Here is a 13,494-nt window from a genome sequence, read left to right as displayed (position 1 = left end):
GGGTTCCGTAACTTGCTATCTTCAAGTTGGTTTTTGAATTTGGACTGTAGGGTCTTTGAGGACAGAAATCCATCTGAACTGAGCTCGTAGCTCCCAGTCCACACTCAGTGCATGTTTTTTGAGCACCTGAAGAGGCTTGGGGACCCAACTTCTCTGGACCTCGGCTTACTCGTTTATATAAAAAGTGTGGTCTGCACTTCAGAGCTTTTAAGGCTACATGACTTCTGACATTCGTTCATTCAGAGAATATTTCTTGAAAAACGGTGAGATGTGCCACACAGTGTGCCAGGCAGTGGGGATGGACAGGTGGGAAGGGTGTAGAGGACAAGCAGGGAGAAAGCACCAGCTCCAGAGCCAGATGGCCCTGACTGAACTCTCACTTGTCTCATACAGATCGCAAAAATTTGGGCAAGCCACTTGTCTGAGCCTCAGTATCCTTACAAGCAAAAGGAGATGGATATGCTTAACCCAAAGATCCGTGATGAGTAGTAAGAGGGCTGAGCTATGTAGCCAACAGGTCACAAACTAGTAACATCCTGGTAGGCTTCCTCATCCTCATCCTCATCCTCCTCAGCCACCTGAACGGGGAAAGTGTAGACAGGCACGGAGATGAGGGCCCAGCGCGACGTGTCGGACCGGCTGGGTCCCCAGCGGCACAGAGGCAGCGCCCGGGAGACGGAAGGTGGCTTCCCGGCTGAGACCAGGAAAGGCTTCCAGGAGTGCCCTTTCGGGGTGCACAGTCACCGACCCGAGGAAATGCCGAGCGCGGGGAAGGAGGGGGATTGTGGCCTGGGTCTCAGAGGATCCGAAAAGTCCCAGGGGCGGGGCGTGATGTTGGACGGAACCGACCCCGCAGGACTTCCCGAGCGGAGGGCGGCCGTCCCGGGTGGGCGGGGCCCCGGGGGTGGGCGCGGGCGCCGCTCGGCCACGGGGGGGCAGCAGCGGCCCTCCCCCCGCCCCGCCCCGCAGCGCCCCGCAACTTTCCCCAAGACCGACTCCCCCGCGGGCTGCAAGGCGGGGCGGAAGCCGAGGCCCCTCGGGGCCCGCCCACTCCGTCAGCGGCCGCGCGGCCCCCACGACCCCGGCCCCGCAGCCCGGGAGGACCGCGGCGGCCCCAGGCCGGGCCGTGCGCAGCCGGAGCCAAGGCCCGCCCCGCCCCCGCGGCCCCGCCCCCGCCCGCGGCCCCGCCCCCGAGGCCCCGGCCCCGCCCCGAAGCCCCGCCCCCGCCCGAGGCCCCGCCCCCGCCCCGCGGCCCCGCCCCCTGCGGGGCCCGCCTCGCCCCTCCCTCCCTCCCTCCCCCCCTCCCCTCCCCGCCGGCGCTGGAGGAGGGCGGGCCCCCTCCCCGGGTCAGTCTCAGCCTCTGGCCCTGGCCGCGCAGCTGGAGGCGGCGGAGCGGAAGGTACCGGGCCGGGCCGGGGCTCGGGGTGGCGGGGCTCGGGGTGGCGGGGCTCGGGGTGGCGGGGCGTCCCGGGAACTCGTCCGCGGAGGGCACCGTCGCCTCCGTCCGCTCGGCCGCGGCTCGGGCGGGCGCGCGGCGGGGAGGGGGCTTTGGCCCGGCCACTGCCCCGCGGGGCCTCCGGCCTCCCCTTCCCGGCTTCCCGGAACCCGCCCCGCCGGGCGAGAAGCCAGGAGGCGGCTCCGGTCTCGGCGACGGAGCCCCCGGCCCGACGCCCCGGCCCCCGGGCTGCGGTGTGGGTCGCGGCGCGCATCCGGACGGAGGAGGGAATCCGGGCACGGGGCGCGGTGTGACCCCGGGGCGGCCGCCGCTCGCCGAGGTCTGGTCGCCCCCCTAGACGGCGCCCGAGCGGTCCTGGGGCGGGAGCCGGGAGCCGGGGAGGCCGGAGGCGCAGCTCCTCCGGAAGAGGACCTCCTCTCTCCCAGACCCCTCCCTCCCTGGCACTCCCGGAGCCCTACGGGGCTTGGGCCGGAGGACCCGGCGCTGAGTCCTGCCCTCACTTCTGGCTTGAAAGTCGACGTGGTATCTGATTTCTTCGCCAGCCCTCAGGGCTGGTCTGCAGGCTGCAGCCCACCCTCAGGCATCTGGAAATTTGGAGCAGGATTGAGGGGAGAGGGTGGTTCGTCTTGTCCTAGGGAAGGCCCAGGAGCTGGTGGGCTGCATCCCAGCCTCTGTGTTGGGTTCTGTTGCCCCTCTGAGGGTCAGTAGGGCAGTTCCTGTGGGGCTGCCTTTCACAGGGAGCTGTTTTCCTTGCCAGGTTGGCCTTGGGCCTACTGGCCTGGCCTGGCTTGGCCTAGCCAGCTGCTTTTCTTGCCCAATGAGAGCGTGAAGGGAAAGTCTTTGGATTGAGCTGGGGGCTCCAGATCACTTAATGCATGCCCTTGCCCCTGAATTCTGGCCTCTGTGCCTCCCACCATCTGGTACCACCTAAATGCCCTGCTGCAGGGAGGCAGTGAGTGGCCTGCTCACATCTAAGCAACCGGTTCTCACTGTGGACGTGACTGCCCTTCATCAGCACTGCCCATCCCAGGTGCCCCCAGCCTGTTTTCGCCCAGCTGGGCCAATGGAACTAGCGGGACTGGGTACGGGGGAGTTAATCACTTGGGCAGAATTTCCAGGGAGAACTCCCTTTTTGAAGGTGGTTTCCATCTTTGGAGGGGACCTGCTGGCACAGTGAGTGCCTTGCCTATCTTTTGGGGTACTAGGGGAGAGCCCCTTTGTGGTGGGGACAGTGTGGCGGTATCCTCTGAATTCCTATAAATTCTCTCTGACTCATCCACTTCCTCTCATCCCACTTGTATGTGTGTGTGTGTGTGTGTGTGTGTGTGTGTGTGTGTGTGTGGAGGGAGGCCACCCAGGATCCCACTGTTGGAGAGAACTAGCTTTGGGCTCAGACTCCTTGCTTTCCTCAAAGGCAGACAAGCCAGGGCTGTGGGGTGGTGGTGGTCTGAGGAGTCCAGGAGCTCAGCCCAGTTTGACAGGATGTGGGTCCGAGAGAAAAAGCCCGGTTTGGGGCAGAGATCAGGTTACCATCCCTTTCTCCCTTAACTGCTGGCTGCCTGGTTGGTGTGGGGACTGGCCCTTTTCTGCTCAGTTTTGGGAGCTCCTCCCAGCTCCGCCTCTGGCCCCCTCCTTCTTCCCTACGGCCTCGCCGCCTCCCGGCTCCAAGTCCGCCCTCTCTTCCTCAGAGGCCGCAGACCTGGGGGAGCCTCAGCTGGCTGGAGAGCAGCTTCTGTCCCCAGGGAGGGAGGAAGTGAGGCTCAGATCCGGGGCTAGGAGGCTGGGAGGCTGCGGAGGCTTGGTGCTCGCTCGGCTGTGCTGGGGCTGGGACCCTACGGAAACCTCGGCAAACTGACTCCTCGCCCTGAGTCACAGGGAGGGGTGGGCAGGGCCTTGGGGTGAGCTAGACAGAGGGGAGGAAGGGGCTGTTCCAGGAGTGGGTGGAGGTGATTCCCTAGTAGATTATTGTGTCACTCGGCCCATGGTGGATGTGTTGCTCCCACAGTATGGTCATTGTCCCCTGCCTGGGGCTGAGTGACCCAGTGTTGCCGCCAGGGCCCAGGAGGATGGGGAGAGGAGGGCAGGCTGCCCAAATGTGGGCTGTGGGCACCGCGGGGACTGAGCCTCCTTTGTGCGACTGGGGCTAGCTTTGGGGACTGGGATGGGGTGGGGTGGGCCGGGGAGGCTGGCTGGCTGCTGCCACTGCCCTCCCTGGGTTTCCCCTCCCTCGGCTCTCTTTCCCATCTCTGAGGTGATCCGTAGAAAAGGTGACAGACCCTAGAGTCATGGAGCCTGGCTTCCAGTGTGCCCCCGCCCCCCCAGCTCTGACACACGAGTCCTTTTTTTTTTTTTTTTTTTTGACACGAGTCCTAACCTCACCTAGGTTTGTTTCCCGTTTGTCAGAATGGAAGCGCACCCTCTACCTTCCCAGGCTTCTGGGGACTGAGGGGGATGGTTTTTACCGAAATGCTCAGCAGACTTGCTCTTACCCACCTGTCCCCTGGTAGTTGGCTGTGCCAGCCTGTGGTCTGGAGAGGGACTCCTCACTGCAACGGGGCGGGCATGACCTGCTCTGAGCCAGGGCCGACGTGTCCATGATAGGGCCCTTGTGATTGCTAAACTTTAAAAGTATCAAAATCCTGGTAACAGAGTGTGACTTGAAGCCCTGGTATATAGCAGGTGAAAGCCAGCTCTTCCAGAAGGGGCTCCAACCCTGGAGCCCCCCTCTAGGTGTCCAGGATCTCACAGTTGGTGGATTGGACCAGAAATCTATTTTCTGTCCCCTGGGTGGGTGGTCCTTCCACCTCCCACCCCTGTATTCTAATCTGTCCAGGGACACCTGGCCCTGCCCCCAAGATTAGAAACTTCAAGCTCAGTTGTTTGATCGATTGGTCCTTGGCAAGAACGCACACCTGAGTAAGGCCCTCAACCTCCCTTTGTGGAGGCTTCAGTTTCCAGGAGGTCTTGGGGGCCCCAGAGAAATGTTTTGGGATTTACTGGCTTCTCCCCCTGCCCCCACCCGGCCCCCGCTTTCCTCCTGCCAGCCCCAGCCATGGCTGCGATCAGAAAGAAGCTAGTGATTGTGGGAGATGGAGCCTGTGGGAAGACCTGCCTCCTCATCGTCTTCAGCAAGGATCAGTTCCCAGAGGTCTATGTCCCTACTGTCTTTGAGAACTACATCGCGGACATAGAGGTGGACGGCAAGCAGGTGACCGTGGAGCCCCTCCTGGTGCCCCCGGGGGAACCCACCCCGCCCTAGTCCTACAGCCCTTGGCTGCCCCTCCTCACCATCCATGCACTTCCCTGCTCCAGTCTCCCTGCTGGACTCAGTATAAGTCAGGAAGCGAAACTGTAGTTTCAGGACATCTAGAGATGCCTCCTGGTTCTCTGCCCCCCGCCCCCGCATCCCATCCATAATCTGGGCCCCCTCCGACTCCAGACTACAAAATGGGGGTAATGACAAGGCTTCCTTCGGAGGTTCTTGTGACTTATGGTCCATTCCTGGTGCTCAGGCGGTGGCTCATGACCTCCATGAAGATCAAGCACCTGTGTCTCAGCATCTCTAGAAACTCACCCAGTTTATGTTGTGTGACAGTGATGAGCATTGTCCCGGGCACATAGCGAGGGCTTTTGTAGGTGGATATTGAGTGAACCTAAATGACCAGTGGTTTCAGAGGACCTCTGGGTGGTAAGGGAGGGCCTGGGACCCTCAGGCCAGCTACTCACTGGCCCTTGGCATCAGGTGGAACTGGCTCTATGGGACACGGCTGGGCAGGAAGACTATGATCGCCTACGGCCTCTCTCCTACCCGGACACTGATGTCATCCTCATGTGCTTCTCCATCGACAGCCCCGACAGCCTGGGTGAGGTGGGGGTGAGGGCATTGGGAGAAGGGCACTGAGAAGCTCTTGGGACCAGCCCACTGGGGGCAGATCTCCTTGGCTCAGTTTAGCCACCTTCAGAGATGGGGTGGGGAGAGGTGCCATTAGGCTCCTGCCCCTGCACTATGGGGTGGAGACTCTGGCCCTGGGGAGGATCAGAGGGTCTTTGTGGTGGGGAGAGGGGCTCTTGAGCCATGAAAGGTACTGTCATGTTGAAGAGCCTCTAAGACAGCTGCGGGGAGAAAAGGGGGCTTGTGGGGGGGGGGGTGCTTTCTGGCCTAAGTGGAGGCACCAACACCTGTTGGGACACGTCCGTGCAGAAAACATTCCTGAGAAATGGACCCCAGAGGTGAAGCACTTCTGTCCCAACGTGCCCATCATCCTAGTGGGGAACAAGAAGGACCTGAGGCAAGATGAGCACACCAGGAGAGAGCTGGCCAAGATGAAGCAGGTGGGTGGGGCTCCAAGGGGGGGGCGGGGTGGAGGACTGACCCTTCAGGGTCTGCTGTCCTGCTGACCTCCCTGGGGGAGGTCTGCCTCCTGCTCCCTTCCACGGTGTAACTAGAAGGGCTCTTAGTCTCTGGTCCCACACCTGGTGAAATTATCAGCAAATGAAGTGATTTATCAAAGGTCACCTGGCATTTTAGTCTATTCATCTGTTGTCCATTCTGTTTGGGTTGGACGATTAAGAGGAGTGAGTATCCCTGTCCTCAGAGACAGCCTCTTACTCTAGATGTTTTGCTTGGGGTAGCCAAAGTCATGCCATCAGAGTATACCTGGGGAGGTACAGGTGGGAAGGCATCGGACATGGCTGGAAGGCCCGGAGAGCAAGGGAGTTGGCTTACCTGGTAGTGGCTCTCTGGCCAGAGGACTATGTCTATTAAGGAGAGTTGCCAGGGGGATGAGGACTATGGACTACCCTGCAAGTATAATTATGGCACAGTCTTAAACCGGGTCACACCTGTGTGTTAGGATTATTTTGGCAGGCACGGAGCATGGACTGGAAAGAAATGAGAAGGGAGATCCGTTAGGAGGTGCCAGATACTCATTCTGGCAGGAGGAGGGCATACCATGGGGTATGGGGCTGGTGGAGGCAATTTTTAATGTAAGCGTTTGAGTCTTTTGGGTCCTGGCCCAGAAACCACCCTGGGTGGCTGGGGCTTGAGTGCTTTGTGAGGTGAGAGCTGGAAGACGTATTTGTTCTGATTACTACACTTATGGGTAAGGTGGGGGAGAGTTACAAGTAGCCAGCAGCTTCCTTTGACCTCTGGCCTTCTATCTTCTCAGGAGCCCGTGCGATCTGAAGAGGGCCGGGACATGGCCAACCGGATCAGTGCCTTTGGCTACCTGGAGTGCTCAGCCAAGACCAAGGAGGGGGTGAGGGAGGTATTCGAGATGGCCACTCGGGCGGGTCTCCAGGTTCGCAAGAATAAGCGCCGGAGGGGTTGTCCCATTCTCTGAGACCACTGAGGCCTCCCCTGTTCACCCCCCCCCCTTCATGGGGGTGCAGAAGCTCCCCACTTCCTGGCCCCACACTTGTTGAAGGAAGGCTTCCTTGTCATTCCCTCCAGCCCAGGACTGCATCTGAGTTTCCCCTGCCCCACCAGACCCCAGGGTGGTGGTAGGCTGGCCCTCCCTGCCCTTCCAGAGCAAAGTCCCTTGTCCTGTTGCCTTGGTCCAGGGGTGAGGCTCTTGATCCCTCAGCCTTCCCCAGAGGATCATCACACACCAGCACTTTATATACTTTGGGCTCACAGGAGTGTCTGGGGTAGGGGACTTGGAGGGTGTATGTCACCCAGAGCCCCGGGTCCCTGGCATTTATGCTTTGGTTGGGGACCTTGCCTCTGGCTGTACTTGGTGGAAGGCATGAATAAAGGCCACAGGTTCCAACGTGTGTGTGGCAGCTTCCCGTTTTTCTCTCCAGGTCCCTGTCTTGGCCATGAGCTAAGAGTCCCATCTCTCCCAAGTTGCTGGCCAGGCTGGCCCCCTGTTTGCAAATACAAGGTTCCTGGGCAGGCAGGGTGGAGTGTCAGAGCAAGGGATGAGGTCATGCCTGGCTCTGGGAGTTGGAGGCGGGTGAGGGGAGTGGTCTGGAGCAGGGGCTAAACTTAGAAGCCTGTGGGTGGTTTCCTTGCCACCTCCCACTGGGTTTCCTCCCCTGGACCTTGGGGGGTGGGGGGGATCCTCTCTGGCTAGGAAGGGTATGGCCAGAGGCAGAGTGGGACAGTGCCACCCTCCCGGCTGGGGTCCATCTGGGAGCTCAGGAAGGCCACAAGGCCAGAGGGGGCCAGGCAGAGGAGACAAGGAGGCTTTTGCATAGAACAAAATTTTGTTTTCAGTTTTTCTTCCTCCCTCTTCCCCCAATTGTTAGCAGCTTGGTGTGTCATTCTCCCCAGCAGGGGGGAGGGGGTGGAATGGCTTGGGTTGTAAACTCCCTCCCCCAGCCTTCCGGTCCTTTGGAGGGGCAGTGCCGCTGGGCTTGGGTTCAGGCAGGGCTCTGGGGCAGGGGTGTGCGGGTGGTTAAGGCTTGGCTGGTGTGAGAAAGCGGTCTGCTGTGTCTTCAGAGCTCGTTCCTCCACTCGGGCTCTACTTGCAGGGACAGGCCATCTTCTTCCTCCCGCTCCTGGGGTGGGTAGTCATGACTTTGGGGCCCTAGAAAGAGAAGAGGTGAGCCTGTCTTCCATGCCTCCTCCCCTTGTGCTGTCCCCTGCTTGGCTGGCCATACCTGAGGTAGAGGGCCGGAGCTTGCTCAGACCCTGCAGGAGGTTCTGTCCTTGCTGGAGGTCCAGTTTGGCCGGGAAGGGGCAGCCGATGTAGCCCCCGTTTTCTTTACAGAACTCCAGGAATCTGTGGGTACAGGAACATTCACACGGAGCTGTGCAGGCTGGCTGAGGAGCACATCAGATGCTGGAGGCTAGAGGCCAGGCCTTGGTCCTACTACCTTTGCCTGTGCCTTTGGGCCACTTGCTTACCCTCTGTCAGGTCACTTAAAAGGGGCCTTGTGGGGACCAGGAACAGACCTGAACAGACCTGTGCATTAGCTGGGCCACCAGGATGTGCCTAATAGCGTTCCAACTGCCCCAGGCTGGGAGCTGCGGCTCCTGAGAGGGGTTAGGGGCTGGGAATGCTCACACTTTCCAGTCGGGGTCGTGGCCCAGGAGGAGTGGGTTGCCCACCACGATGAGCAAGGCCTTGGCGCGGGTCACTGCCACGTTGAACCTCTGGAAGGAGGGAGGGGCAGGGTCATGGGAGGGAAGGACCTGAGGAACAAAAGTGCTCCTCAAGCCAGCCGCCAGCTCTCGAACCTTGGGGTTCTTGAGGAAACCCAGGTTAAAGTCCAGGTCCAGCTGCACAAAGCTCTGACTGCTCCGCACGGTGGAGATGAGAATGACGCTGCGTTCCTGGCCTTGGAACTCTTCCACGGAGCCCACCTGCAGGGGGACACAGGGCCTGCCACCAGGGGGCTCACAGGGGAAGCAGGGAGGGGGGTGGGGGAGTGGGGGAGGGGGGTTCTCTCGGAGAGAAGTCCTAGGGCACAGGGAGGGAGCAGGAAAGAGCAGGACGCCCTGGAAGCCAGACCTGATGGGTGAATCCAGGGAAATGGGTGCGGGTTGGAAAGGGTTCTAAGCTAAGAAAACAGTGGCCAGGACCCACTAACTCGGAGCAGTGGTTTCCAAACTTCCTGAGAGACAATCACTAAGTACTTGTTAAAGATAAACAACCCAGACCTCCTAACCAGGAGGCCTCTCAATCTTGAGGCGCTGGTTTCCAGCCCTGGCTGTGCGCTAGGTCAAGTGAGGAGCCATAAAGAAACCGCGATGCCCTGGCTCTGCCCTCAGATAGCTGTGCTAACCAGCCGGGTGGGGCTCTGGCACGGGCTGCGCTAAAAGCTTTCCAGGGGATTCTTATCTGCCACCAGTGTTGAGAGCCACCACCTGAGAGTCCAAGAACAGACTGACTCAGAGGGTGGAAATGGGAGCGGGGACACTTATCACATGACAGGTCAGGCAGGCTGGGAGTTTGGACTTTATCCTGAGGGCAGAGGCCTCCAACCAGCCTGGCGGGGAGCAGCAAGGATCTGGGGAGTTCTGCTTGGTCCCGACCCAGGCGCACAAGCCTGGGATCTGCTGGAATGAGGCCTGGGGAGAGCCCCCGCTGTGGCTCAGGCAGTGAGGTGGGGGGGCCTGGGGAGCTTCTTGAAGTGCGGCAGATATGGGGCCTGAAAACAGAGAGAGCATCACCTTCAAGTCTTTGATGTCATCCAGTCCTCGAAGCTCCTTGTCAAGTTTGGTGATGCAATGACGGATTTTTTCCACCTGGAAGATGGGGACAGGTGCCTTTCTCTCATGCCATTACCCCAGTGCAAGAGGGAGCCAGGCAAGAGGCCAGTGAGCTGGGGGGGCAAAGAGGGAGGGCAGCTGACCTCTGAGATCCTTTGAGATAAGGGACCAGCAGAGGCCTGAGCTCTGGAACCTCCACTAAGGGTCTGGCTATGAAAGAGGTACCATCTGGGGCAGGCAGGGATCCAACCCTCCACAGGAACGCATGGCCTGACCTGCTTCCGATAGGGAGAGATGACGCCCACACTTCGGGGGCTCAGGCGGGCTTTGCCCTTCTTGGAGGAGGGGGCCAGGAGCAGCTTCAGGTAGGAGGTCACAGTGGCAGCCTCTTCGGGGTTGAAGAATGATGGGCTATTGCCCTCACGCTCGTCCTTGCCCATGACGCCGTGAAAGATGATGGGAAAGCCCTGGATATGGTGGTCAGGGGAACCTTCAGCCAGACTGCCCATCTCCCTTCCCCTCCTACTCCCAAACTCATCCAGGGAATGTGGGATCCCAGGCCAAGGTGACTGAACCTGCGACTTCCACTCAGCTGCCTCTTGCCTTGCACCTTCGGTAGGAGTGAAGCTGGGGTGCCCCACTCAGCCTCACCTGTCGCGGCAGACCCTCCCAGTGGCAGAAGCGCTCTCGGTCCACTACGTCGGCACAGGCCTGCAGCTCCCCTTCGTAATAGAGTTGGTTAGGGATATCCAGTATGGTGGGGTGGGACCTGTGAGGTAGGAGGAGGAAGATGGAGCCCCGGGGCCAGATTACTTTCGCCCCACCCTTGGTGCCCGCCCCCCCACCGCTGCTCTAGGTGCACACACACCATCCTCCTACTGCCCCCCTGCACAGCAGACTCACTGATCCACAGTGCGATGCTAGGCACTGGTAACTGCACAAAGCAGAACCAAATGTGGTTCCCGAGAGCATCTGGTCCACGGATTTCATTGGCCAAATTTAAAATAAACCAAGAAAGGGGGAACCTGTCCTCAGGTTTCCATTTTGCCAAGGAAGGACAGTAGAAAAACAATTAACGGGCAGCCCCAGTTGCGCAGCGGTTTGGCGCTGCCTGCAGCCTGGGGTGTGATCCTGGAGACCCCGGATCGAGTCCCACATTGGGCTCCCTGCAGGGATCCTGCTTCTCCCTCTGCCTGTGTCTCTGCCTCTCTCTCTGTGTCTATGAATAAATAAATAAAATCTTTAAAAAAAAAAACAAACAATTATCAGCTACTACTGCCATTATTTGGTGAAATAACGTGTTCAATCTAGAGCCAGAATTCAAAACACAACAGCAAACGCCAACTGAACTCTTGGTAGTCTTTTCATCTGAGCATTTTAGGTACAGAAATTCCTTAAGGCCAGTTATAGCTCTTTAATTTGAGTAACAATTAGGTGATTCAAATGAAGAAAAAACCCAGATTTTCCTGCCGCTCCTTGGACTGCCTGGAAACCAGACAATCCCCCAACACCCTTAGGGATAAGCACACTGCTCCAGAGTGAAGCCACTTGCAAGGTCAGAGCCCACAAGCAGCAGCGATGGAGTTGGAATGGAGATCACCGGCTCCGGGCATCACACGACTCTGACCAACAGGCCTGCAGGATGGAGCGCTGGACGGGGGGCTGCACGGGGCAGGGGGCTGCACAGAGCGGGTGAAAGCACGGATGGCAGGTGCAGTGCAGGGTGGGGGTACCTGTAATTGCGTAGCAGCTTGGTTATGAACTGGGGGTTATAGCCATTGGAGCCCTTCTTGTACAGGGCATTGTAGGTCAGCAGCCGCTCCAGCAGTGAGTACCCCAGGCCATGCTTCTGGGTCAGTGGGGAGCGCAGCACGGGCCCCAGCTGCCTAGGGTCTCCTGCCAGCACCAGCTGCCCTCCTGGATTGTCTGTCTCCTTGACTTCCATCAGCCCTGAGAGGCAGGGTGCCATGGGGAGAAAGTTAATAAGCAGCGGGGCCTCCCCAACCCCATGCAGGGCGGCACGCATGCAGCCCACCCCTCACCCCTCACCTGCTATGGCCACCAGACTCTCGGGCTCCATGGAGTGGCCAGCCTCATCGATGAAGATGTGTGTGAAGTGATCGATGGGGAATTGAGCAGAGACCAATCTGGGAAGGGGCAGGTGGAGGAGGGGTCGTACTGGGGCACCCACCGACAAGCCTGAATGCCCATGAAGCTGGCCCCTTACCCCACTGCCAGGCATCATTCTTCCCCCATCTCCCCGGCCCACTACCTCCTTCCTCACACACATGGTTGACATACACACCCACCTGCTGGCCGTGATGAGGGTGGTAATTAAGACACGATATTCCTGCAGCTTCTTCTTGGCGGGAAACACATAATCCCCTTTCTTTGCATCCCAGTTACAGCAGGGCTGTGGGGTGTGAAGGGAGAGGAGGAATAAGCCAGGCCCACCCAACTTCACCCTCACTCTGGTTCGGGGGTCTCCTGGACAATCTCCTTCACCCCTCTTTGCTTCCCTGGCCACAGATGGGTCCCAACCCACCCAGGGTCCCTCAGCGAGTATCAGAATCCAGGTAACCCCGAGTTTCCTGGCTTCGGCATTGACCTGGAGCCTCCCAGCACCCGCCACCCCTCAGCCCTCCACATTTCTCCAGGTACCTTTATGTCTTCGGGCACCATGCGAATGTCCCTGCTAGGGGCCAGGAGGCGGTAGATGGAGCTGGGCAGGTGGACCCGGAGCCGCTGACAGAGAAGGTCAGCTCCTGAGTTGGATGGAGCGCAGGCCAAGATGTGGGCTTTGGGCAAGTGCTTTACCACCTGGGGGGTGATAAGTAGTGTGGGAAGTGGCTTCTCTGGTTCCAGAGGGAGGGGTACGGGGCAGACTTGGTTGTGACTCGTGTTGCACAGGGTGGCATTTATCTCCCAGACCTGAGGGAAGCAGTGACACAAACGGCAAGTTCTGAACGTCCCTTGCCAGCCCCCTAGTCCAGGGACACACTTTCCTGCGGGAGTACTGGTGTAGTAAACACTTGGGTCTGTGATGGCCGAATGATCAGTGACTCTGAGTTGTGCACCACCCAGCCTACAAAACAATGCTCAACGGCCACCCTGGCTTCAACGCCAACCCAGGGGTGATCAGGGAGCTGGGGACACCCAGAATCTGAGAACTACTTGGTCCCTGGGGCTGGGAGTGGGGTGTCGGCAAAGGCCCCAGATCTACCCTCACGCCCTACCTGCTTAATGGCTTCCACTAGGGTGACAGTCTTGCCAGTGCCTGGAGGCCCAAAGATGATGTAGGGGGCTGGGCGGGTAGTGCCCATAATGATGTACTTCATGGCTTGCAGCTGCTCGGGGTTCGACTCCAGACTGCGGTCGTACAGCCTGGCAGAGGGGCCGTAAACATGAGGGGGCCCTGTGCACCAGAAGCCTTCCCAACTCCCATCCCCTGTGCCCCACACTCCAAGCAGCGCTAAGGCACCCCTGCCCGGTCTCACTTGAGCTTCACATCCGAGGGCAGCAGCGGGACCCCACGGGAGGCCACGGGAAAGAGCATGGGCCACAGCGGCCAGCGGCCTGTGAGCTCCAGGGCGCGGTGCTGCACGCGCAGGGGCTGGCGGTTGAAGGTGAAGTTCACCTTGAAGGTCAGCCCATCCACAAAGCGGCTCAGGAGGCTTTGGGAAAGAAGGGGGGGAAAGAGCTCCAGTTAGGGGGCCTTGGCTCTGCATCTACCCTGATACCATTCCCACTTCTCAAGACAGCCATGCAATCCATCCAGGAGAAGCTGCTGCTGAGGCAGCTCAGGGTCCCCCTGAAGAATGAGCTCTGTCCTGGGGTCCCACTTCTCTCTCAGGGAGAAACACATCCACTCCTTTAG

General features: G+C 59.6%; 2 protein-coding genes across 12 annotated transcripts in view; one reads left to right on the top strand and one right to left on the bottom strand.

Moving 5' to 3' along the window:
• The first annotated feature begins 1,290 nt into the window (after window positions 1–1,290).
• On the top strand, window positions 1,291–7,227 carry RHOC (ras homolog family member C). Its single transcript, XM_077916123.1, has 5 exons — window positions 1,291–1,399; window positions 4,501–4,664; window positions 5,199–5,319; window positions 5,658–5,788; window positions 6,625–7,227. Exons 2-5 carry the CDS (start codon window positions 4,509–4,511, stop codon window positions 6,796–6,798), a joined length of 582 nt encoding a protein of 193 aa, XP_077772249.1. The 5' UTR covers window positions 1,291–1,399; window positions 4,501–4,508; the 3' UTR covers window positions 6,799–7,227.
• MOV10 (Mov10 RNA helicase) overlaps window positions 6,735–13,494 on the bottom strand; it is a 24,497-nt gene continuing 17,737 nt past the window's right edge. For 7 of the 11 annotated variants that reach the window (XM_077916093.1, XM_077916101.1, XM_077916094.1 and 4 more), the window contains 13 exons: window positions 13,115–13,291; window positions 12,854–13,001; window positions 12,279–12,548; window positions 11,927–12,030; window positions 11,667–11,764; window positions 11,351–11,567; window positions 10,269–10,386; window positions 9,893–10,084; window positions 9,579–9,653; window positions 8,643–8,768; window positions 8,470–8,558; window positions 8,063–8,184; window positions 6,735–7,960 (listed from right to left, as the gene is read on the bottom strand). In XM_077916093.1, coding sequence (XP_077772219.1) covers window positions 7,530–7,960; window positions 8,063–8,184; window positions 8,470–8,558; window positions 8,643–8,768; window positions 9,579–9,653; window positions 9,893–10,084; window positions 10,269–10,386; window positions 11,351–11,567; window positions 11,667–11,764; window positions 11,927–12,030; window positions 12,279–12,548; window positions 12,854–13,001; window positions 13,115–13,291 — 2,167 coding nt within the window. In that variant the 3' untranslated portion in view covers window positions 6,735–7,529. Of the gene's footprint in view, window positions 7,990–8,062; window positions 8,185–8,469; window positions 8,559–8,642; window positions 8,769–9,578; window positions 9,654–9,892; window positions 10,085–10,268; window positions 10,387–11,350; window positions 11,568–11,666; window positions 11,765–11,926; window positions 12,031–12,278; window positions 12,549–12,853; window positions 13,002–13,114; window positions 13,292–13,494 lie in introns of all 11 variants that reach the window. The other 4 variants (XM_077916095.1, XM_077916104.1, XM_077916103.1 and 1 more) reach the window with 4 other exon arrangements.

The sequence above is a fragment of the Canis aureus genome, chromosome 12 (genome assembly GCF_053574225.1).
Source record: "Canis aureus isolate CA01 chromosome 12, VMU_Caureus_v.1.0, whole genome shotgun sequence".
Taxonomy (NCBI): domain Eukaryota; kingdom Metazoa; phylum Chordata; class Mammalia; order Carnivora; family Canidae; genus Canis; species Canis aureus.
Note: the sequence above shows the minus strand (reverse complement) of the source record. Positions and strands in the feature narration are given on the sequence as shown.